Source organism: Bacillus rossius, chromosome 13, assembly GCF_032445375.1.
Source record: "Bacillus rossius redtenbacheri isolate Brsri chromosome 13, Brsri_v3, whole genome shotgun sequence".
Taxonomy (NCBI): domain Eukaryota; kingdom Metazoa; phylum Arthropoda; class Insecta; order Phasmatodea; family Bacillidae; genus Bacillus; species Bacillus rossius.
Window position 1 is genome coordinate 48,042,619 of NC_086340.1, and position 26,019 is coordinate 48,068,637.

Below are 26,019 nucleotides of genomic sequence, written 5' to 3' on the forward strand. Positions count from 1 at the left end.
AATATATCATGAGACATCCGTGGAGCACTAACATGTAAGACGAACTTCCTTCTCCTTGATGTCTAGCGAAGCCATCCTTGTTTTGCGATCGATAGTGAGCTTCCTGCATACCACATAAAACAACTAAATAAATTATGACTCAACACAACACGTGGTGACATCTCATGCTAATAATCGAGACCACATGTAACAATTTATTTTGTATGAGGTAACTTAATTCTTGCAGATGAAATATTAAAAATTATATTTAAGTAATGTATCTAATTTAATTAATTCAGTTTGCATCTGACCATAGTCTCAGTAACTAATATGAATCCTGATTCGGTGACTGTTGCTGTATCGAAAGGACACAGGTGTAAGTTTTGCAGCAAAGAATTTATCTTGAGAAAGAATGGAAGACAACACGAGAAGAATGACTGTGATAAAAATCTACTACGTAATATGATAAGTTGTGTTCGATGTAGCAAGTCGTTTACGCGGAGAGAGAGCTTAAAAAGACATGACAGAACTTGTAACGCTAAGCCTGTGTACAAGCTAGAGGACAACGATGGCTCTACTAGACTAAGGAAGAGTGACCTGCATTACAATAATTTTCCTTGTCTTGGGAGAGATTATGATCGCGGCTCTTCCGATCTCGACAAAGAACTTAAATTGAAGGACGATTATGATTTATGGAAGAATGAAGACAATGGAAGAATCTTTAACGTGAAAAGTGAGAATACATTCCAGCCGAATTCAAGTAGATCTTTCCTACTTTGTAAAAATGATGGACTCCTAAAAAGGAAGCATGAAGACGATGAAGACGCTTCGACATCGACATCGAATTCTTATGGTAATCTGGGTGAAGATGATGCCTTCTACGGTGATTGCTACAGCGACTCTGAGGCTGTTGACAAAGGTATAGACTGTGATGAAGAGTAGTTGGAAATAGGGGGTTCAAGAACAGGCGCAGGAGCCAGGAGCCGGTCGCCATCTTGGATGACGTCATTTTTGACCCAAAATTCCTCAAAATTCCTCAAAAATGACTCAAAATGACTCAAAATTTCCCGTTTTCGAGGGAAAAATTCCCGTTTCGAGGGAAAAATTCCCGTTTCAAAGGAAAATTTCCCGTTTTATTCCGTAAAAATTCCTACGGATAGAAAAGTCCTAAAAGTGGCTTAAGCATCCTTAACTCAAGCCACTGTAAAGCCGCTATCAGGACTTGACCTTGAAACCGACCGCCATATTGGATCCGCCATCTTGGATCCACCATTTTGGATGACGTCATTGTGTTCTAGAAAATTCCGGCGATGTGTTTTCCGCCATTTTGTATGATGACGTCACCGTTGAACTTTTCGTCACGGCCGCCATCTTGGATTCGAATTTTTTTTTTCGAACTTCAACTTTTCGAAATTCGATGTAATCATCAGCCGCCATCTTGTTTCGTCTGCTGGTGGCCGCCATCTTGTTTTCTTCTGCTGGAGACCACCATCTTGTTTTCGTTGGCTAGAGTGCGCTCACGCCATGTTAGTTTAGTTCTTACCTGCTAGAGTGCAGTAATCATTTATTATTACTGTGACACCCACCATCTTGTCATTTGGCCACCATCTTGAAAATCCATAATTATTTAGCTAGGAATTCGGGAAAGATTCCAAAATTCATTAAATAAATCACCCATTAATTTATTTATTGAATCGCTGGATTCCCGTCCTTTGTTCGATACCTGATCGATGCAATAATGTTTAATTTTATGTAAAATAATAATTATTTCAATAAACCATCTTCAACATTTATAAAGAGACTTTAAAACCTCTACTACCATCATCCTATAAGCCATCAACACCACCATCTTGGAAAATTCGTAATTATATTGCTAGAGATTCGGGAAAAAGTTACAAATTCATTAAATAAATTTGCAAACAATAAAATGATTAATTAGGTCGACTCAGGCCCTTGACACGATTCGGAATGAAGATGGAAAAAAATAAACATAACATAATAGTGGCAGGTTCGAGAAAGAAAACAACACAAGTTCTTTCACAAAATAATTTTTATTGCATAATTTCTACTTTACTACACGAACACTTGCGAAAGCCAGCAATCTTATAATCATTTAGGTCCGCAGCGGCGTGAAATGACTAATTCTTAGCTCCAATCGGCTTATACTAGAAAGAGTCCAGCCAGAACCTTTACAGACATAGTCCTCCTCTTCTTGACAGAGTTCCTGGATACCGTTTTTAACAGTATGCTTCACATCGTTAGAACTGTAAATTACTGCAGCCGATGTCTTGAATGCACACTTCTTCACTTCGTCTTCGAATGGATACGGCTTTCCATATATACAGTCCAACCACAAGTTGTATTTTAATGAACCGTTTGTTGCTACATCATCAGTAAGCTGATTGATTATGTTCTCTTTGATATCATCAAGAAAATTACAAATATCTTTCGACTCACCTAACGTATTTAGATAATAGTAGTCTTACAATGTCCCACGAAATGCAGACTGCGCCAAGTAGAACCCATTATCATTCACTTGTAATGCGCCGAACACAGTCTTAGGTTTATTTTCATGTTCAGACGTCATACCAATCGGTTGCTGCACATCGGTTTTCTTGCTTGTTCTCTTACGAGTCTCCAATCTAAAGCGAGGAGTCGAAGTTTCTACAGGTAGTTCTTCAGTAGACACACGGACTTTACCGTTGCATTTTTTCACATGTCATCGCAAACTGTCAATATGTGTAAACCATTCATGACACCCATCACAGCGAAACTTTATACGAGATGGATTCTTCTTGCATTTACTCCGCTCATGTCTTCGTGCATCATGAGAAAATGCGAACGACATATCACAGTAGCTGCAAGGATACCGTGGTGATGAAGACGATCCTTTCAGACCCGAACCAGATGATGTTGTTGCAGCAGTTACACCATCTCCAGGCATACTCTTATGAACATCAATACATCGTTGCTGCACCGAAACCTTTACTTTCTGCCGCACAGCAGGTCCTTTGCATGTCTTCATGTGCGTTTTCATATTATCTTGTCTTGCAAATTGCTTGTGACATTTCTCACAAACAAACATTTTACGATAAGGGTTCTTAGCGCATTCTCTCCTCTCGTGTCGTCGAGTATTGCTGCTGTTTGTGAAAATCTTGTCACAGTAACAGCACCGATGTTCGTTAGTCGGTGTTGAATCATCAGTCATTGAAGTTTCCATCGAGGGCGAAACGAAGTTCGACGAGTTTTCCTGCGTAGTCAGCACCACAGGAATTAAAGTCTCTCCTGCTAACGGTATCGCGACTGTTGAAATCTCCTCTTTTGATGGCGTCATCTTTGCCGACGGGATCTGCACCTTCTCCACCGTAGCTGACGTCAGGGTTCCCGTAGACGATGGTGCGTCGTCCATCAAGTTCAGCGTTTTAGATGGTAAAGATACCATCGAAGTCTCAAGAACAGGCAATTACACGACGTATGCACCAGTAGAATCAAACTAGGTGATCCTTACACCGACGACGTCAGTAACAAACTGAGCGACCTGCTGTCCAGGACTCGCTTATATACACGCACCGGTTGGAATAATACTCTAGTCAAATCAAGAACCAATTACTATAATACTCGAGTCAAAACACCATTGAAAGAAGAAGCGCACCAAAATAAGGTAACGCATTTGGAAAAAAATTCATCAAATGAAATGAACACGCAATGCACGCACTTGCAGCTTTCATCTCAAGGTATCATTTAAATTTCATTCAAGCGAAGTATCAAGCCAATGTCACATCATATTATCATCCTATTGGTCATACTATCCTCAAAATTTAACAGTCTTATAAATCACACCAGTTATAGAAGGACTTATAGTTTATAACACACATCATTTCAGCCATTGTTCTTTAACAAATTCGAATTTAAAAATGTAAAATGTAAGTACTTGTTAAGTTGAAGAACCAGGTACGTAAATATATTATATACTTTATGGACACTGTAGGCACAAAAACCCTGAAAGTACATATGTAAGAATGATATTTAATAAAACTAATATTAGCTCTATACCCACACGACTATGTGTTGACTGCTGTGTCTAGGGTGTTGACCTCAATTTATACTGCTAGGACCTCCCTCCAGTCCAGTCACGTGTACCGTTGCTTCAGTTGTTGTCCCCCGCCTTGCTGGCGGCCTCCAACATTCGAACGAGGTGATCAACCATCCAAGCCCTAAGCATGCTCGCATTGTGTCTTGAGATCGGACCTGGACACCCAAGTTACATAGAGTATAATATACTCTGAAATACATAATAAAAAGAAAATTGATATAAATAACATTATACTTTGCTTAATAGTTCCAGAAGTAATTAACACACTGCTTGACCAGTGACAGGTGTAACTAAATATTAAATATATTTTATTTTCCATTACCTTTCGTGGAATTTATTAATCATTCACTCTACGAAAAACAACTCAAGACAATATACCTGACCATCGAATTAAATACAGTACCGCTATGCCTTACATGAAAGTCTAATTAGTCGATAACCTATAAATCGTTCATGTACAAAGCCACACATACAGGCCAATTTTCTATGGACCATGAGACCGAGTCATGACAATATCAGACGTATAGGCTAGTCATTTCAGGACCGCAGGACCTTCTTCGTCTTTAGATAATTACAGTCATTTAGACCATCATGAAATTTTTATACATACTAAAGGACCAAGCGACCTTGAAAAATATTATAGTAACACCAAGAGGTTTTGAACTAGTAAATATTCAGTCACTAAATATTTTACTACGCGCAATCAACAAAACGGAAGCACCATCAACAAAAAGGAAGCACATTTTGGAAGCACCATCAACAAAAAGGAAGCACATTTCAAATGGCTCCAAATGCTCCAAACGGCTCCAAATGCTCCAAATGTCTCCAAAAGGCTCCAAATGCTTCAAAAGACTCCAAATGCTCCAAATGGCTCCAAAAGCTCCAAAAGGCTCCAAATGCTTGACAGCTCCAAATGCTACAAATGGCTCCAAATGCTCCAAATGGCTCCAACAGCTCCAAATGCTTCAAAAGACTCCAAATGCTCCAACAGCTCCAAAAAAAGGCTCCAAATGCTTAACACAGCTCCAAATGGCTCCAAATGCTCCAAATGGCTCCAACAGCTCCAAAAGGCTCCAAATGCTTCAAAAGGTTCCAATTGTTCCAAGAGCTCCATCTTCTATAGGTTCCAACTGATTCAAATTACTTTTCTTATCAAACTTGGCATGATTAATAACATGTCTTTATTAGTATACATTTTGACTGGCAGCGGTAACATATTTTGCTCCTTTAAGTTATAAGTTTTATTTAGAAATCAGATTTCGATAAATCGTAGATACCATTTGGAAAGAAAATATATTAATTTATCTTCAAGTTTATACACATACATTTAATTTAAGCCATTATTGTATGTAACCAGCTTCCCTCAGTTCTTTGAGTATGAAGGATATTTCTTTAATGTTCGAATAGTTTCCTGCACAAAGCGATCCATGTAGTAGTCGTAGCCTGTCAACCAATATGTTAGGATCTTCCCATGAGGTATAATCAAACTCTTCTGCTGCGTTCATCATCCTTGCATATTTATAATAAATATTATTATCTCTGGTGTCTATCGTTTTAACACCAACCTCAAGGTCACTTTCGTCATCGTGCCAGTGATTATCACAAGCTTGATCAAGATAATTTATTTTATTACGACGTTTCCATCGTTTTGGTCTCAAACCACCATCACAGTCTTCACTCTTGCATGCTTTTGGTGCTTCAGCACAGTACTCAATCATGTCAGCCTTAGATGTGTCAGCACAGTCTTCGTTCACGCAAGCTTCTGATGTGTCACCACAGTCTTCAATCATGTCAGCACCACAAACTTGATCAGGATAATTTATTTTATTACAACGTTTTCATCGTTTTGGTCTCAGACCGCCATCACAGTCTTCGATCTTGCCTGCTTTAGGTGCTTCAGTACAGTACTCAATCATGTCAGCCTCAGATGTGTCACCACAATCTTCAATCATGCACGCTTCAGATGATTCATCAAAGTCTTCGACCTTGTAAGCTTCAGATGGTTCTCTATCTTTCTCATTTTCATGGAGACGACTAGATATTGGAGTAAATATATTTTCATTTCTAATGTGGTTACAACTACCTTCGTTTGTTTTAAATTTTAAATTATTATCTTGATCTAGATCAGTAATTTTAGCATTAGCTTTTTCGCCTTCGTTCCTCTTCCGCGATGTTGTAGCCCAGTCTTCGTTATCTTTATTCATCTTAATTGTACAGGTCTTGTAATGTCTATCCAAGTAATATTTTCTACCAAAGGATTTCTGACACTGACTGCAATGAAACGGTTTTTGACAAGGACCCAAATTACACTCGCTTCTCTCATGTCGTTTAGCATTCTTTCTCAAGGTAAACACCTTGCTACAGTATCTACAGTGATGACGTTTCGACACAGCGTCAGATCCTAAATCGGAATTCATATTGGTTACCGAGACTAATGCAAGATGCAAACTTAGAGTTTTAAATTAGATATATTACTTAAATAGAATTTTTTAATTATTTCATCAGCGAGAATTAATTTATCTCATTCAAAGGTACTTGTTGCAAGTAGTTCTGCTTTTCAACAACAGATGTCGACACATGTTACTTTCAGGTAAATGATATTTAGTTCTTTTATGCGGGATGCGGGATGCTTACTAACGATCGCAATAGAACGATGGCTTCGCTAGACTCCAAGGAGAAGGAAGTTCATCCATCCTGTTAGTGCTTCTTAGATTTCTCAGATATTATTTGACTGAGTAATGATTTTTTTTTTTTATTTCCACCTGATAAAAATATTATAAGTGATGATTAAGTAGCAGAAGTTCACTAATTATATGCAACCTTGAATAAAAAATGACATGCTTCATTAAGTAAAAAAATCCTTCACGCAGAGATAAATTCCTCATCAGTAACCAGAAGTACTCGGAGAAAACCATCAGATGTCTAGTCAGGAATAATCAGAAGTACCCAGTGAAAACCATCAAAATATTGTCAAGAATAATCAGGAGCACACGGAGAAATCCACCATAATACTGTCAAGAATAAACGGGAGCACACGGAGAAAACCGCCATAATATTGACAAGAATAATCGGAAGCACACGGAGAAAACCGCCACAAGTTTTCTTTGATATCATAAAATTTCAGGAAAAAATAATAAATAAAAATAAATTAATAAAAAATTTAAAAAAATAAAATAAAAAATACATAAAATTCTGGCTTGTACTAGAACTATATCTTTGCTCAACAATGAGAAGTTCACAAGCTAGCAGAATCTGTTAATGTATTTTTTATTTTATTTTTTTAAATTTTTTATTAATTTATTTTTATTTATTATTTTTTCCTTTAATTTTATGATATCAAAGAAAACTTGTGGCGGTTTTCTCCGTGTGCTTCCGATTATTCTTGTCAATATTATGGCGGTTTTCTCCGTGTGCTCCCGTTTATTCTTGACAGTATTATGGTGGATTTCTCCGTGTGCTCCTGATTATTCTTGACAATATTTTGATGGTTTTCACTGTGTACTTCTGATTATTCCTGACTAGACATCTGATGGTTTTCTCCGAGTGCTTCTGGTTACTGATGAGGAATTTATCTCTGCGTGAAGGATTTTTTTACTTAATGAAGCATGTCATTTTTTATTCAAGGTTGCATATAATTAGTGAACTTCTGCTACTTAATCATCACTTGTAATATTTCTATCAGGTGGAAATTAAAAAAAAAATCATTACTCAGTCAAATAATATCTGAGAAATCTAAGAAGCACTAACAGGATGGATGAACTTCCTTCTCCTTGGAGTCTAGCGAAGCCATCGTTCTATTGCGATCGTTAGTGAGCATCCCGCATCCCGCATAAAAGAACTAAATATCATTTACCTGAAAGTAACATGTGTCGACATCTGTTGTTGAAAAGCAGAACTACTTGCAACAAGTACTTTTGAATGAGATAAATTAATTCTCGCTGATGAAATAATTAAAAAATTCTATTTAAGTAATATATCTAATTTAAAACTCTTAGTTTGCATCTTGCATTAGTCTCGGTAACCAATATGAATTCCGATTTAGGATCTGGCGCTGTATCGAAACGTCATCACTGTAGATACTGTAGCAAGGTGTTTACCTTGAGAAAGAATGCTAAACGACATGAGAGAAGCGAGTGTAATTTGGGTCCTTGTCAAAAACCGTTTCATTGCAGTCAGTGTCAGAAATCCTTTGGTAGAAAATATTACTTGGATAGACATTACAAGACCTGTACAATTAAAATGAATAAAGATAACGAAGACTGGGCTACAACATCGCGGAAGAGGAACGAAGGCGAAAAAGCTAATGCTAAAATTACTGATCTAGATCAAGATAATAATTTAAAATTTAAAACAAACGAAGGTAGTTGTAACCACATTAGAAATGAAAATATATTTACTCCAATATCTAGTCGTCTCCATGAAAATGAGAAAGATAGAGAACCATCTGAAGCTTACAAGGTCGAAGACTTTGATGAATCATCTGAAGCGTGCATGATTGAAGATTGTGGTGACACATCTGAGGCTGACATGATTGAGTACTGTACTGAAGCACCTAAAGCAGGCAAGATCGAAGACTGTGATGGCGGTCTGAGACCAAAACGATGGAAACGTTGTAATAAAATAAATTATCCTGATCAAGTTTGTGGTGCTGACATGATTGAAGACTGTGGTGACACATCAGAAGCTGGCGTAAACGAAGACTGTGCTGACACATCTAAGGCTGACATGATTGAGTACTGTGCTGAAGCACCAAAAGCATGCAAGAGTGAAGACTGTGATGGTGTTTGAGACCAAAACGATGGAAACGTCGTAATAAAATAAATTATCCTGATCAAGCTTGTGATAATCACTGGCACGATGACGAAAGTGACCTTGAGGTTGGTGTTAAAACGATAGACACCAGAGATAATAATATTTATTATAAACATGCAAGGATGATGAAGGCAGCAGAAGAGATTGATTATACCTCATGGGAAGATCCTAACATATTGGTTGACAGGCTACGACTACTACATGGATCGCTTTGTGCAGGAAACTATTCGAACATTAAAGAAATATCCTTCATACTCAAAGAACTGAGGGAAGCTGGTTACATACAATAATGGCTTAAATTAAATGTATGTGTATAAACTTGAAGATAAATTAATATATTTTCTTTCCAAATGGTATCTACGATTTATCGAAATCTGATTTCTAAATAAAACTTATAACTTAAAGGAGCAAAATACGTTACCGCTGCCAGTCAAAATGTATACTAATAAAGACATGTTATTAATCATGCCAAGTTCGATAAGAAAAGTAATTTGAATCAGTTGGAACCTATAGAAGATGGAGCTCTTGGAACAATTGGAGCCTTTTGAAGCATTTGGAGCCTTTTGGAGCTGTTGGAGCCATTTGGAGCATTTGGAGCCATTTGGAGCTGTGTTAAGCATTTAGAGCCTTTTTTTTTTGGAGCTGTTGGAGCATTTGGAGTCTTTTGAAGCATTTGGAGCCTTTTGGAGACATTTGGAGCATTTGGAGCCGTTTGGAGCATTTGGAGCCATTTGAAATGTGCTTCCTTTTTGTTGATGGTGCTTCCAAAATGTGCTTCCTTTTTGTTGATGGTGCTTCCGTTTTGTTGATTGCGCGTAGTAAAATATGTAGTGACTGAATATTTACTAGTTCAAAACCTCTTGGTGTTATTAAAATATTTTTCAAGGTCGCTTGGTCCTTTAGTATGTATAAAAATTTCATGATGGTCTAAATGACTGTAATTATCTAAAGACGAAGAAGGTCCTGCGGTCCTGAAATGACTAGCCTATACGTCTGATATTGTCATGACTCGGTCTCATGGTCCATAGAAAATTGGCCTGTATGTGTGGCTTTGTACATTAACGATTTATAGGTTATCGACTAATTAGACTTTCATGTAAGGCATAGCGGTACTGTATTTAATTCGATGGTCAGGTATATTGTCTTGAGTTGTTTTTCGTAGAGTGAATGATTAATAAATTCCACGAAAGGTAATGGAAAATAAAATATATTTAATATTTAGTTACACCTGTCACTGGTCAAGCAGTGTGTTAATTACTTCTGGAACTATTAAGCAAAGTATAATGTTATTTATATCAATTTTCTTTTTATTATGTATTTCAGAGTATATTATACTCTATGTAACTTGGGTGTCCAGGTCCGATCTCAAGACACAATGCGAGCATGCTTAGGGCTTGGATGGTTGATCACCGCGTTCGAATGTTGGAGGCCGCCAGCAAGGCGGGGGACAACAACTGAAGCAACGGTACACATGACTGGACTGGAGGGAGGTCCTAGCGGTATAAATTGAGGTCAACACCCTAGACACAGCAGTCAACACATAGTCGTGTGGGTATAGAGCTAATATTAGTTTTATTAAATATCATTCTTACATATGTACTTTCAGGGTTTTTGTGCCTACAGTGTCCATAAAGTATATAATATATTTACGTACCTGGTTCTTCAACTTAACAAGTACTTACATTTTACATTTTTAAATTCGAATTTGTTAAAGAACAATGGCTGAAATGATGTGTGTTATAAACTATAAGTCCTTCTATAACTGGTGTGATTTATAAGACTTGTAAAATTTGAGGATAGTATGACCAATAGGATGATAATATGATGTGACATTGGCTTGATACTTCGCTTGAATGAAATTTAAATGATACCTTGAGATGAAAGCTGCAAGTGCGTGCATTGCGTGTTCATTTCATTTGATGAATTTGTTTCCAAATGCGTTACCTTATTTTGGTGCGCTTCTTCTTTCAATGGTGTTTTGACTCGAGTATTATAGTAATTGATTCTTGATTTGACTAGAGTATTATTCCAACCGGTGCGTGTATATAAGCGAGTCCTGGACAGCAGGTCGCTCAGTTTGTTACTGACGTCGTCGGTGTAAGGATCACCTAGTTTGATTCTACTGGTGCATACGTCGTGTAATTGCCTGTTCTTGAGACTTCGATGGTATCTTTACCATCTAAAACGCTGAACTTGATGGACGACGCACCATCGTCTACGGGAACCCTGACGTCAGCTACGGTGGAGAAGGTGCAGATCCCGTCGGCAAAGATGACGCCATCAAAAGAGGAGATTTCAACAGTCGCGATACCGTTAGCAGGAGAGACTTTAATTCCTGTGGTGCTGACTACGCAGGAAAACTCGTCGAACTTCGTTTCGCCCTCGATGGAAACTTCAATGACTGGTGATTCAACACCGACTAACGAACATCGGTGCTGTTACTGTGACAAGATTTTCACAAACAGCAGCAATACTCGACGACACGAGAGGAGAGAATGCGCTAAGAACCCTTATCGTAAAATGTTTGTTTGTGAGAAATGTCACAAGCAATTTGCAAGACAAGATAATATGAAAACGCACATGAAGACATGCAAAGGACCTGCTGTGCGGCAGAAAGTAAAGGTTTCGGTGCAGCAACGATGTATTGATGTTCATAAGAGTATGCCTGGAGATGGTGTAACTGCTGCAACAACATCATCTGGTTCGGGTCTGAAAGGATCGTCTTCATCACCACGGTATCCTTGCAGCTACTGTGATATGTCGTTCGCATTTTCTCATGATGCACGAAGACATGAGCGGAGTAAATGCAAGAAGAATCCATCTCGTATAAAGTTTCGCTGTGATGGGTGTCATGAATGGTTTACACATATTGACAGTTTGCGATGACATGTGAAAAAATGCAACGGTAAAGTCCGTGTGTCTACTGAAGAACTACCTGTAGAAACTTCGACTCCTCGCTTTAGATTGGAGACTCGTAAGAGAACAAGCAAGAAAACCGATGTGCAGCAACCGATTGGTATGACGTCTGAAGATGAAAATAAACCTAAGACTGTGTTCGGCGCATTACAAGTGAATGATAATGGGTTCTTCTTGGCGCAGTCTGCATTTCGTGGGACATTGAAAGACTACTATTATCTAAATACGTTAGGTGAGTCAAAAGATATTTGTAATTTTCTTTATGATATCAAAGAGAACATAATCAATCAGCTTACTGATGATGTAGCAACAAACGGTTCATTAAAATACAACTTGTGGTTGGACTGTATATATGGAAAGCCATATCCATTCGAAGACGAAGTGAAGAAGTGTGCATTCAAGACATCGGCTGCAGTAATTTACAGTTCTAACGATGTGAAGCATACTGTTAAAAATGGTATCCAGAAACTCTGTCAAGAAGAGGAGGACTATGTCTGTAAAGGTTCTGGCTGGACTCTTTCTAGTATAAGCCGATTGGAGCTAAGAATTAGTCATTTCACGCCGCTGCGGACCTAAATGATTATAAGATTGCTGGCTTTCGCAAGTGTTCGTGTAGTAAAGTAGAAATTATGTAATAAAAATTATTTTGTGAAAGAACTTGTGTTGTTTTCTTTCTCGAACCTGCCACTAATATATTATGTTTATTTTTTTCCATCTTCATTCCGAATCGTGTCAAGGGCCTGAGTCGACCTAATTAATCATTTTATTGTTTGCAAATTTATTTAATGAATTTGTAACTTTTTCCCGAATCTCTAGCAATATAATTACGAATTTTCCAAGATGGTGGTGTTGATGGCTTATAGGATGATGGTAGTAGAGGTTTTAAAGTCTCTTTATAAATGTTGAAGATGGTTTATTGAAATTATTATTATTTTACATAAAATTAAACATTATTGCATCGATCAGGTATCGAACAAAGGACGGGAATCCAGCGATTCAATAAATAAATTAATGGGTGATTTATTTAATGAATTTTGGAATCTTTCCCGAATTCCTAGCTAAATAATTATGGATTTTCAAGATGGTGGCCAAATGACAAGATGGTGGGTGTCACAGTAATAATAAATGATTACTGCACTCTAGCAGGTAAGAATTAAACTAACATGGCGTGAGCGCACTCTAGCCAACGATAACAAGATGGTGGTCTCCAGCAGAAGAAAACAAGATGGCGGCCACCAGCAGACGAAACAAGATGGCGGCTGATGATTACATCGAATTTCGAAAAGTTGAAGTTCGAAAAAAAAATTCGAATCCAAGATGGCGGCCGTGACGAAAAGTGCAACGGTGACGTCATCATACAAAATGGCGGAAAACACATCGCCGGAATTTTTTAGAACACAATGACGTCATCCAAAATGGTGGATCCAAGATGGCGGATCCAATATGGCGGTCGGTTTCAAGGTCAAGTCCTGATAGCGGCTTAACAGTGGCTTGAGTTAAGGATGCTTAAGCCACTTTTAGGACTTTTCTATCCGCTGGGATTTTTACGGAATAAAACTGGAAATTTTCCCTCGAAACGGGAATTTTTCCCTCGAAACGGGAATTTTTCCCTCGAAAACGGGAAATTTTGAGTCATTTTGAGTCATTTTTGAGGAATTTTGAGGAATTTTGGGTCAAAAATGACGTCATCCAAGATGGCGACCGGCTCCTGGCTCCTGCGCCTGTTCTTGAACCCCCTATTTCCAACTACTCTTCATCACAGTCTATACCTTTGTCAACAGCCGCAGAGTCGCTGTAGCAATCACCGTAGAAGGCATCATCTTCACCCAGATTACCATAAGAATTCGATGTCGATGTCGAAGCGTCTTCATCGTCTTCATGCTTCCTTTTTAGGAGTCCATCATTTTTACAAAGTAGGAAAGATCTACTTGAATTCGGCTGGAATGTATTCTCACTTTTCACGTTAAAGATTCTTCCATTGTCTTCATTCTTCCATAAATCATAATCGTCCTTCAATTTAAGTTCTTTGTCGAGATCGGAAGAGCCGCGATCATAATCTCTCCCAAGACAAGGAAAATTATTGTAATGCAGGTCACTCTTCCTTAGTCTAGTAGAGCCATCGTTGTCCTCTAGCTTGTACACAGGCTTAGCGTTACAAGTTCTGTCATGTTTTTTTAAGCTCTCTCTCCGCGTAAACGACTTGCTACATCGAACACAACTTATCATATTACATAGTAGATTTTTATCACAGTCATTCTTCTCGTGTTGTCTTCCATTCTTTCTCAAGATAAATTCTTTGCTGCAAAACTTACACCTGTGTCCTTTCGATACAGCAACAGTCACCGAATCAGGATTCATATTAGTTACTGAGACTATGGTCAGATGCAAACTGAATTAATTAAATTAGATACATTACTTAAATATAATTTTTAATATTTCATCTGCAAGAATTAAGTTACCTCATACAAAATAAATTGTTACATGTGGTCTCGATTATTAGCATGAGATGTCACCACGTGTTGTGTTGAGTCATAATTTATTTAGTTGTTTTATGTGGTATGCAGGAAGCTCACTATCGATCGCAAAACAAGGATGGCTTCGCTAGACATCAAGGAGAAGGAAGTTCGTCTTACATGTTAGTGCTCCACGGATGTCTCATGACATATTATTTGACTGAGTAACGGTTGCTTAATTTTTATTTCCACCTGGTAAAAAAAAAAAATTGCAAGTGTTGATTTAGTAACAGAATTAAATGTAACTCTAAATAACACGTCATGACTCATTAGGTAAAAAATCCGTCATGCAGAGAGCTGTTTCTCAGAATAGTCATAAACACTTGAAGAAACCACAGGAATAATCAGGAGTACACGGAGAAATCCATCATAATATTGACAAGAATAATCAGGAGCACACGGAGAAAACCATCATAATATTAGCAAGAATAATCAGGAGCACACTGAGAAAACCATCATAATATTGACCATATTAATCAGAAGTACTCGGAGAAAACCACCACATGTTTTCTTTGATATCATAAAATTACAGGAAAAAATATTTAAAAATAAAAATAAATTAATAAAAAAATAAAAAAAAAATAAAATAAGTGACGGAGAAATCCATCATAATATTGACAAAAATAATAGGGAGCACACGGAGAAAACCATCTTACGTTTCTTTGTTATCATATAAATACAGAAAAAATATTTAATAATAAAATAAATGAATAAAAAATTTAAATTGAAAAAATTTAAATTTAAAGCAGGAATAATCAGGAGCACACGAAGAAAACCATCATAATATTGACATGGATAATCAGATGCACTCGGAGAAAACCACCACACGTTTTCTTTGATATCATAAAATTACAGGGAAAAAAATATTTAATAAAAATAAATTTAAAAAATTTAAATTGAAAAAAAATTACAAAAATACATATAATTCTGGCTTGTACTAGAACTCTATCTTTGTTTCACAATGAGAAGTTCACAAGCTAGCAGAATCTATTAATGTATTTTTGTAATTTTTTTTTCATTTGAAATTTTTTTTATTTATTTTTATTTTTAAATATTTTTTCCTGTAATTTTATGATATCAAAGAAAACATGTGGTGGTTTTCTCCGAGTACTTCTGATTAATCTGGTCAATATTATGATGGTTTTCTCAGTGTGCTCCTGATTATTCTTGCTAATATTATGATGGTTTTCTCCGTGTGCTCCTGATTATTCTTGTCAATATTATGATGGATTTCTCCGTGTACTCCTGATTATTCCTGTGGTTTCTTCAAGTGTTTATGACTATTCTGAGAAACAGCTCTCTGCATGACGGATTTTTTACCTAATGAGTCATGACGTGTTATTTAGAGTTACATTTAATTCTGTTACTAAATCAACACTTGCAATTTTTTTTTTTACCAGGTGGAAATAAAAATTAAGCAACCATTACTCAGTCAAATAATATGTCATGAGACATCCGTGGAGCACTAACATGTAAGACGAACTTCCTTCTCCTTGATGTCTAGCGAAGCCATCCTTGTTTTGCGATCGATAGTGAGCTTCCTGCATACCACATAATACAACTAAATAAATTATGACTCAACACAACACGTGGTGACATCTCATGCTAATAATCGAGACCACATGTAACAATTTATTTTGTATGAGGTAACTTAATTCTTGCAGATGAAATATTAAAAATTATATTTAAGTAATGTATCTAATTTAATTAATTCAGTTTGCATCTGACCATAGTCTCAGTAACTAATATGAATCCTGATTCGGTGACTGTTGCTGTATCGAAAGGACACAGGTGTAAGTTTTGCAGCAAAGAATTTATCTTGAGAAAGAATGGAAGACAACACGAGAAGAATGACTGTGATAAAAATCTACTACGTAATATGATAAGTTGTGTTCGATGTAGCAAGTCGTTTACGCGGAGAGAGAGCTTAAAAAAACATGACAGAACTTGTAACGCTAAGCCTGTGTACAAGCTAGAGGACAACGATGGCTCTACTAGACTAAGGAAGAGTGACCTGCATTACAATAATTTTCCTTGTCTTGGGAGAGATTATGATCGCGGCTCTTCCGATCTCGACAAAGAACTTAAATTGAAGGACGATTATGATTTATGGAAGAATGAAGACAATGGAAGAATCTTTAACGTGAAAAGTGAGAATACATTCCAGCCGAATTCAAGTAGATCTTTCCTACTTTGTAAAAATGATGGACTCCTAAAAAGGAAGCATGAAGACGATGAAGACGCTTCGACATCGACATCGAATTCTTATGGTAATCTGGGTGAAGATGATGCCTTCTACGGTGATTGCTACAGCGACTCTGCGGCTGTTGACAAAGGTATAGACTGTGATGAAGCAACTAAAGCAGGCAAGATCGAAGACTGTGGTGGTGTCCTGAGACCGAAACGATGGAAACATCGTTATATATTAAATAAATCGGATCAAGCTTGTTATGATCATTGTCTTGATAATGAAAGTTACCCTGAGGATGGTGTTAAAACGGAAGACACCAGAGAAAATAATATTTATAATAATCAAACAAGTAAGATGGTGGTAGAAGAGACTGATTACACTTCATGGAACGATCCAAACATATTGGTTGACCGGCTAATACTTCTACATGACTTGCTTTGTGCAGGAAACTATTCGTGCATCAAAGAAATATCATTCATACTCAAAGAACTGAGGAAAGCTGGCTACATACAATAATGGCTTGTTTTACTTGTATTTGTATAATGTAAAGAAATAAAAAATTGCAATTATAAAAATTTAATGTTTTTTTTTTTTTCTTGTATTCACATTTCTAACTAAGACTAAGTTCTCGTAACTTGTGCTTCCAAATGTGCTTCCTTTTCGTTGGCGGTGCTGCCTTTTCTTTGTCGGTGCTTCCAAATGTGCTTCCTTTTCGTTGGCGGTGCTGCCATTTCTTTGTCGGTGCTTCCAAATGTGCTGTCTTTTCTTTGGCGGTGCTGACTTTTCGTTGTCGGTGCTTCCAAATGTGCTGGCTTATTATTGATGGTGCTGCCTTTTCGTTGTTGGTGCTTCGCTTTTTTTGATTGTGCGTAGTATAAAATGTGGCGATTGAATATTTACTAGTTTAAAACCTCTTGGTGTAACTAAAATATTTTTCAAGGTTACTTGGTCCTTTAGATTGCATAAAAATGACACGATGGATTAGTTGAATATAATTAGCTAACGACAAAGGTCACGCGGACCTGAAATGACTAGCCTATATGTCTGATAATGACGTGACTCGGTCTCATGGACTGAAGACAATTGATCTATATGTATGGCTTTGTACATGAACGGCTTATATGTTATTCAGATTATTGAAAAATTAGACTTTCATAATAGGCTAATCGGCACTGTATTAATTCGTTGGTCAGGTATATTGACTTGGGTTGTTTTTCGTAGAGTGAATGATTAATAAACTCCGCGAAAGGTAATGGAAAACAGAATCTAAAATTTATTTCATAATTAGTTACAACTGTCACTGGTCAAGAATCGAACCGTGGACAGGGATCCATCGATTAAATATGTAAATTAATGAGTGATTTTTTTGATGAATTTTGGAATTTTTCCCGCATTTCTAGCTAAATAATTACATGATTTCAAGATGGCGGCCAAATTTCAAGATGGCGGGCACCTCGGTAATAATAAATGATTACTGCACTGTAACAGGTTAGAATAAAACTATCATGATGGTAAGACGAGTACACACAATATGGTGACCTCCAGCAGACGAAAACAAGATGTTGGCAATGACCACTAGCATGTGGTAGCTCCTGGTAGCATGTACTGAACATAAAATGACGAATCCATGATGGGTGTCAAGGTCAAAGTCAAAGATCAAGGTCAAGGTCAAAGATCAATGTCAAGTTTCAAGGTCAAGATCAAATTTCAAGGTCAGGTCAAAGTTAAAGGTCAAAGTCAAATTTCAAGGTCAAGGTCAAAGTTCAAGGTCAAATATCAAGGTCAAGTTCAAAGTTCAACGTCAAAGGTCAAAGGTATGTTGAACAGAACATTATACTAACATGTCTCCAGCACACACTAGCGGACGAAAACAAGATGGTGATCTCCGGCCGACGAAGACAAGATGGCGGACATGTCGTCATACCAGCTGACGATATTTATAATCTTTGAAAAAAAAGTGGTGGGAGTCAGTCTGCCTGCAGCCACCATTGAGGAAGGATCGGTCGCCATTTTTAATTTTTTTGACCTCGTCGGGTTCGAACCGAGGACTCCGAGCTCCGTGTCTAAAAAGTACGTTTTTTTTAAAAAATATATTAAAATTTTATTAATTGAATTTTTTTATAATTTTTAAAAAAAATTCATTAAAATCGGATAATAAATAAAAAAGTTAAAGATGGCGGACGTAACGGAAATTGCAACGGTGACGTCATAATTCAAAATGGTGGAAAACAAAATGGCGGAAAGTTCGAGAAAACAAAATGACGTCATCCAAAATGGCGGATCCAAGATGGCGGATCCAAAATGGCCGCCGGGGTCAAGGTCAAGTTCATCCAAGATGGCCGCCGTGACGTCACAATCCAAGATGGCGGATCGACAATCACAATCCGCACAATCCACAGCCTGAAGCCTGTTTCAGGAGGAACATTCCTATACTACTCCAGAGGTATAACTGATGAGTAATTGGTGCCTAAGATGGGGTTCGTAATAGTGCACTAGTTTTTACTAGGGACTAGAGTGTTAACTAGTACACAAGGTAGAGTAAAGGTGTGTACACATAGGCAAGAAAAATGGACGGGGAAGATCAGTTACATTATTTTCTGCGCGGAAACAAATCCAATTCTCGACAAACCTCGGGTAAGGAGTCTACTGAGAATGCACAAGACTTGGAGAGACTGTTCCAGATCTGGAGGGACCATACATCCGGGTACAAGACACTGATAGTTTAGGACATGTTAGTGAAGAGATTGCAGCCTGTTAGTATTCCTGCAACAGGATTAGAACAAATACTGCAATTAATGAGAGGGACTGAAGAGAAACGCGAACGTAAAGTAAAGGAGGTTACAGAGAAACGCGAACAGAAAGAAAGGGAGAACCGAGGAAACAACGGGAGCAGGAAAAAGTGATAATCAGGAGTGATTGGACAATATAGTACGTACAACTTTTAAACACACCGTTAGGTAAATTTGCAGCAAAGACTGAACATTTGCGCAATGACCTGACGCACACGCAGAATTAAATGAACAGAATTTTGAATATGTCGGTACTAGAATTAGTGTGGTAAAAAAATTATGTTCCTACAGTAAGGGAATAAGTAAGAAAGGTTTTGGTTAAGCATGAAGAAACATGTAACAAGCAATATGTATTTGATGGTCATGAGGAAGCACGATGCAAGCAGGAATGCCGTGTTACCTGCGCCGTGAGGCCGGCCAAGGAGGCGTAGGCGATGCCCTGGGGCATCATGGTCAGTCCCAGGGTGACGCCGGCCACCAGGTCGCCCATGGCGTCCTCCCTGGTGTACCTGGGCAGCCAGGTGAGGATCGACACGTGCCTGAACAACACCTCCTTGCCGCGCCTCCACAGCCGCTCCGGCTCGGCCGAGCCTGCAACAAGCCCGTGTGCCACTCAGCCACCCAGCCACTCAGCCACCCAGCCACCCAGCCACCCAGCCACCCAGCCACCCAGCCACACAGCCACACAGCCACCCAGCCACCCAGCCACCCAGCCACACAGCCACCCAGCCACCCAGCCACTCAGCCACCCAGCCACCCAGCCACCCAGCCACCCAGCCACCCAGTCACCTAGCCACCCAGCCACCCAGCCACCCAGCCACTCAGCCACCCAACCACCCAGCCACCCAGCCACCCAGCCACCCAGCCACCCAGCCACCCAGCCACACAGCCACACAGCCACACAGCCACCCAGCCACCCAGCCACCCAGCCACACAGCCACACAGCCACACAGCCACCCAGCCACACAGCCACCCAGCCACCCAGCCACCCAGCCACCCAGCCACACAGCCACCCAGCCACCCAACCACCCAGCCACCCAGCCACCCAACCACCCAGCCACCCAACCACCCGGCCACCCGGCCACCCAACCACCCAACCACCCGGCCACCCAGCCACGTGCCACACGAGGTTCCAGAGGAGTTGTAAATAGAGAATTCTTGCTCAGTTTCCAGGATGAGGTGCAGGTCAGTTATCGGAGACCGGGGTCATTTATGTGATCTTGACATTCAAAAGTCCTTAAAGTCCTCAAAAAAAGACTCAGTAGTCATAAAAAAATAGTAAATAACTTCAATTTTTGAGAGAGTGATTCCCATTTTCAAAACAAAACAAAAAGTCTTGCTTCATTCCAAAAATTTTCTGATACTTAGGAAATATCTTTAAAAAAAAAAGGCTTATATTTCCTTTAAAACATTAATTAGAAGCCTTGCGTTTTAAACTTGATCATCACTCTAAATTTGCTAGCCAGAACACAGATATAGGTTATTTTATAAAGATAGTTATAAAATGAAAATTAAATAGTTATTGTTTCCAGAGTGCTCTGTTCGATAATGTCCAAGTAAATTAATTTTTATATATATATATATATATATATATACACACACAAAAATACGAAAACAATTTGAATAAAATTGTAATAAAATATTTTAATAAACACCTTGATATCATTTTGCAGGTACTAAGTTCAATTCCCTTTAGATGCACTAGTAAAAAATACCAACAAATAATTCCTCTTTAAATATTTAATCATTAGACTGATTGTTATAACTTGCTATCGCTTAATCCGCACCAACTACACAAATGCATTTAAGACTTCCTCTATTGTGACTTCATGGCAGCTATATTATCCGACATGTCTGATTCTCTTTTCATTTACTAGAGAGCACTTCCACCATATTGCTTAATTTTTTACCCGTTAGAGGTCACTCATGTGAATCATTAGATCGTCAGCTTTCATAGTACGCGTATCCTTTAAAGCTTTTAGTATAGATTAAATAATTATTAATAAATTATTAATAAAATAATGATTTTATAATTCCCCTTGTAGTGTGTTCGAGGTTATATTTTACCTTAAAAAAAAACACACTTTACTCCTTTCCATTCCGTTAAGTACTCATTATAAAAAAATTTGATACAAACCGATTTTTAGATGAAGTTGGAGGACGGACGCGTGAAGAGGAGCACCACTACTGAAGCTGTGTGTAGCACTTTTCAGTGCTACCCAGTGAATTTATTGAAAGGTAGCCTGTGCACCCAGAGTGCGCAGGCGGTACAGGTGTTAGCAAATAGAGTGAGCGCACTAATCGCCCGGGGAGTAGCTGCCCCTACAGCCTAGCCGCAAACCCGGACTAGTCCGGGTTTTGTTGGTCAGTGGGTGAGCAGTGCTGCTGCAGGATGCCAGACCACGAGTGTACCAATGCAGAGCAGGAGCACATGAATGTGCCTCTGCCCAGTGAAGATGAGGCAGAGATGTCTAGTGACGACGGCTTACAGGGGAAACAGGCAGGATTCGCCCCCCTCTTACGAACCCGGCCTACAACAAACAGGACGCGTGCGCGCGTTAAACCCCGGCACGCCGGACTCAAGACCCGGCGAGCCAGCCGGCCCCCAGCACGAGTGCAGGTTCGAGCCCTGCCTCAGCAGAACCAGCCCCTCAGGCACCCAAAAAGATGCAGGTTAAACCCCTGTTTGTTTTTGTCGACCAGGCACATAGCTACCCGGTCATAAAAGCTGCATTAGATGCAGCCCTGCTAGAAAAGTGGTCGTGCATAAGTAGGGGGCACTCATGGTACACACCGCCACAGTGGCAGAATACCACAGGGCAGTGAAGGCCCTAGAAGTGGCCGGAGTGCAGCACTCCGTGCTACTACAGCGGGACGAGGTCTCGAATAAATTCGTTTTCTGCCGCGTCCACAGCAGCATGGACAAGGTTTTCATTCAGGGGGAGTTCCAGAGAATGGGACTCCCAGTACAAAACTTTTGGTTCCTGACCAATAGGCAGACCAGGCAACCATAAAATAAATTAGTGGTTGAACTCCCGAAGGCCATCAACACAGACAAGGTCTACGCCATCAAGACTTTCGGTGGCCTCAACATCAGAGTTGAGGACTACAGACACCCTAAGGGCCCACTGCAATGTGGGAACTGTCAGCGATTTGGCCACCCTGGCAAAGGCTGCAGAGCCTCCCCTGTGTGTCGCTGGTGTAGCCAGGGCCACAAAACTGAGGTGTGCCCCCAGGGAGGGGACAAAAAACAGATGAAGTGCGCGCGCTGCGACGGCCCGCACTCTGCGAACTATAGAGGCTGCATGGCCTTTAAGAGAGAAAACTGGCGTCACCTCCCGCAGCAAGAAAGGAAGGAACGCGAGCTACAATCTAAGCGCGCAATGCGCGACAATAGGCGAGCTGCAGCAGCAGCTCCAGTCCCCCCTCCCCCGCAACACACGGGCCCCTCTGGGTGCCAGCCCCAGCCCCCCAGACAGGCGTGGAGAGCCCCCAGCTACCCCGCCCCACAACAGTACAATCAGTACACAGTTTTGGCCGACAGGTATGAAACTGAGTACCCAGTCGTTGCCAACCCGTGGAGGCCTAGAGGCCAGCCCCAAACACAAAGACCCCCGAAGAAAAACCTAACGGGGCACAAGAATGGCAAAGGGAGACAGCCCCCAGTGGAACAGCCGGCCCCGAGGCAGGAACAGCCCGCGACACGGCCCCCTCCCCCCCCCTCCCAAGGCTCCAGAGCAGCCAATCACGCGGGCAGCGCCCGCAGCCACCGACATGCAGGTAGAGCAGGCACAAACAGTGCAGCCAACTGCTCCACTGCAGCCGAGCCCCGTAAGAAAGCCAGCCCCTGGCCCTAGTGAATTCCTGAAGGTTGTCCAGCAATCTAAAACCTTCGCCCAGGATCCGAACCTGGCCCAGGTCCTAGAGCCGATGTGCCAACTGATGGCCATCTGGTGCAACCCGGCCATGTCCCTTCAGGACAAAGTACAAGCCACCATGGGCTTCGTGACTACCCTAGCGGCCAGCTTCAATGGCCAACAATTGTAATTTAGGCCCTGTCGTTGACTCCAACCCCGACGACAATAGACTAAGCACCATCCTTTACTGGAACGCACGAGGAATCAAAAATAAAATAATAGAGTTTACAGACCACTTGATTAAAAACAATATTAAAATCGCGGCCATCAATGAAACTCATTTAAAACCAACCGATCGCCTTACGATATTAAACTATATTATATATAGGCGCGACCGCGATACTAGAGGTGGTGGGGTTGCCTTAGTGGTCCACAGAAGCATACAGCACTCAGAATTTCAATTACCTGTATTTAATGAACTGGAAGCAGTAGCCATAAAGCTAAAAATAAATAATCAAAATATAATACTAATTTCTATGTATGCAAAACCGGGCAGGACACTGACAGAATTAGACTTAGATATCTTATATCAATCAGCTCCTTCGTTCCTAGCAGTTGGAGACATTAATGCTAAGCATAGCGACTGGAACTGCCGACGCAACACGGCCAATGGTTTCGTGCTGCGAAGGCACGAGTCAAGTAAAAATTACCAAATATATGCTCCCTCAGAGCCAACACATGATAGTGGAGCAATAAGGCAAACCCCCGACATATTAGACATAGTACTAAACAAGCGAGTTCACACGGGTTTCGAACTCAAAGTCGTTCACGAAATGTCGTCTGATCACTTCCCAGTTCACTTAATATTCGATGAAGCGGATACTGACATCAATCCGCCGAGAACAGTCAGAGACTATAAAAAAGCAGACTGGAGAGGCTTTCAGACCAGACTAATTGACAATTTACCTGCAGCCGATGCTGCCAACTTCGAAACTAAAGAAAATATAGATTCAGCAGTAATTGAACTTACAGAACAAATACAGCTTGCAATAAACTCGTGCATTCCAGAAAAGGAGGTTAATTTTAAGCAGGACGAACTGCCGGCGTATATTCGCAACTTAATTTCTCAGAAAAATAGACTAAGGCGAGAGTTTAGCAGGCGTCGACAACGAGATACCAAACGGCGCATTAATGAACTACAAAGAGTAATTTCCGAGGAAATTACTCTATGGAGGAGCAGCCAATGGGACGACAAAGTCTCGAAACTCCAGGTGCAAGATAATAGCACCTGGAATATGACAAAGCGGTTTCTCAACAAAATAGAAAAAATTCCTCCACTGCAGACCCCCACTGGTGTTGCCTTCACCCCGATAGATAAAGCTCAAGCATTCGCGAATACACTCGAACAAGCTTTCACCCCGAATCTCGAGCCCTGCGACCCGCGATTTACTGCCGAAATCTATAGGGAAATTAGATTAAAATTAAAACAACCCCTAACCACAGAGCCTTATTTAACTCAGTCGCAGGAAGTTAAACAAGCCATTAAGCGCATGAAACCTCGTAAGGCCCCTGGAAATGATGGCATCCAAGCCATTGTACTTAAGCAGCTGCCAGAAGAAATTATTGAGTTTCTGGCAGCCCTAATAAATGCTATATTTCATTTACAATACTTCCCTTCGCAATGGAAAGAAGCGAACGTAATTGTTTTTCAAAAACCTGGTAAAGATAAAACGCTCCCACAAAACTATAGACCTATTAGTTTACTAAATATACTATCAAAGGTGGCTGAGTATATTATCCTTCAGAGACTCAACACCCACATTAAAAATAATAATGTACTACCTGATGAGCAATTTGGTTTCCGTAGCGAGCATTCCACAACACATCAACTAGTGCGAATGACTGAACAAATAGTTGATACATTCACTTGGAATCAATTCAGTATAGCAACATTTATAGATGTAGAAAAAGCATTTGATAAAGTATTTCATGCAGGATTAATATATAAACTTTATCAAACAGGCTTTCCCGACTGTTATATAAAACTACTAGCCTCGTATTTAAGCGGTAGATCATTTAGAGTCACGACTGAAGGGGCTCAGTCAGACGTCAAACAAATCAAAGCAGGAGTCCCGCAAGGCAGTATCCTAGGACCTGTATTATTCAATATTTTCATTTACGACATGCCTAGGCCTGAACATAGATATGTCCAATTAGGACTTTATGCTGATGACACAGTTCTGTTTAGTAGGTCTAGGAACTTAAATTTGGCTGCCGAAAGGTTGCAAACTGCATTAAATCTGTTTGAAAACTGGTGCACAAAATGGCGAATTAAAGTAAATCCGACAAAGTCAGAAGCCATAGTGTTCACGCGCAAACATCTACCGGACTTAGAAAATAGACCACGCCTCACACTCTTTGACGCAATAATACCACATAAAAACGTAGTTAAATATCTAGGAGTACACATGGATAGAAAACTCCTATGGCGTGATCACATAGAATTCAAAAGAAAGGCAGCTTTCGCAAGACTCATGACACTCTATCCAGTCATGAGCAGACGACTCGGGAGCTCTGTTAAAAATGGCTTAATAATATATAACGCGCTCATTAAGCCAATCATAACATATGCAGCACCAGTGTGGGCAACTGCGGCTGAGAGCCATTTAAAAAAGTTGCAGCGAATACAGAACAAGAGCATTCGTATCGCGACAGATGCGCCTGTGTACTGCCCCGTCAGGGCTATGCACAGGGAGCTTAAACTCGAACTCTTGAAAGACTATTATGTCAGGACTGCACAGAAATTCTATGATAAAAGTCACCTGAGCGCAAATATGTATATTTCCTCTCTCGGAGATCGCGACCCGGA

The 26,019-nt window shown here is 39.8% G+C and overlaps 1 protein-coding gene across 1 annotated transcript in view; it reads right to left on the reverse strand.

Annotated features, from left to right (window-relative positions):
- Positions 1-26,019, reverse strand: part of LOC134538545 (sodium-independent sulfate anion transporter-like) — an 86,956-nt gene that overhangs the window by 47,634 nt on the left and 13,303 nt on the right. The window contains exon 2 of the mRNA XM_063379960.1: positions 19,694-19,884. Coding sequence (XP_063236030.1) covers positions 19,694-19,884 — 191 coding nt within the window. The remainder of the gene's footprint in view (positions 1-19,693; positions 19,885-26,019) is intronic.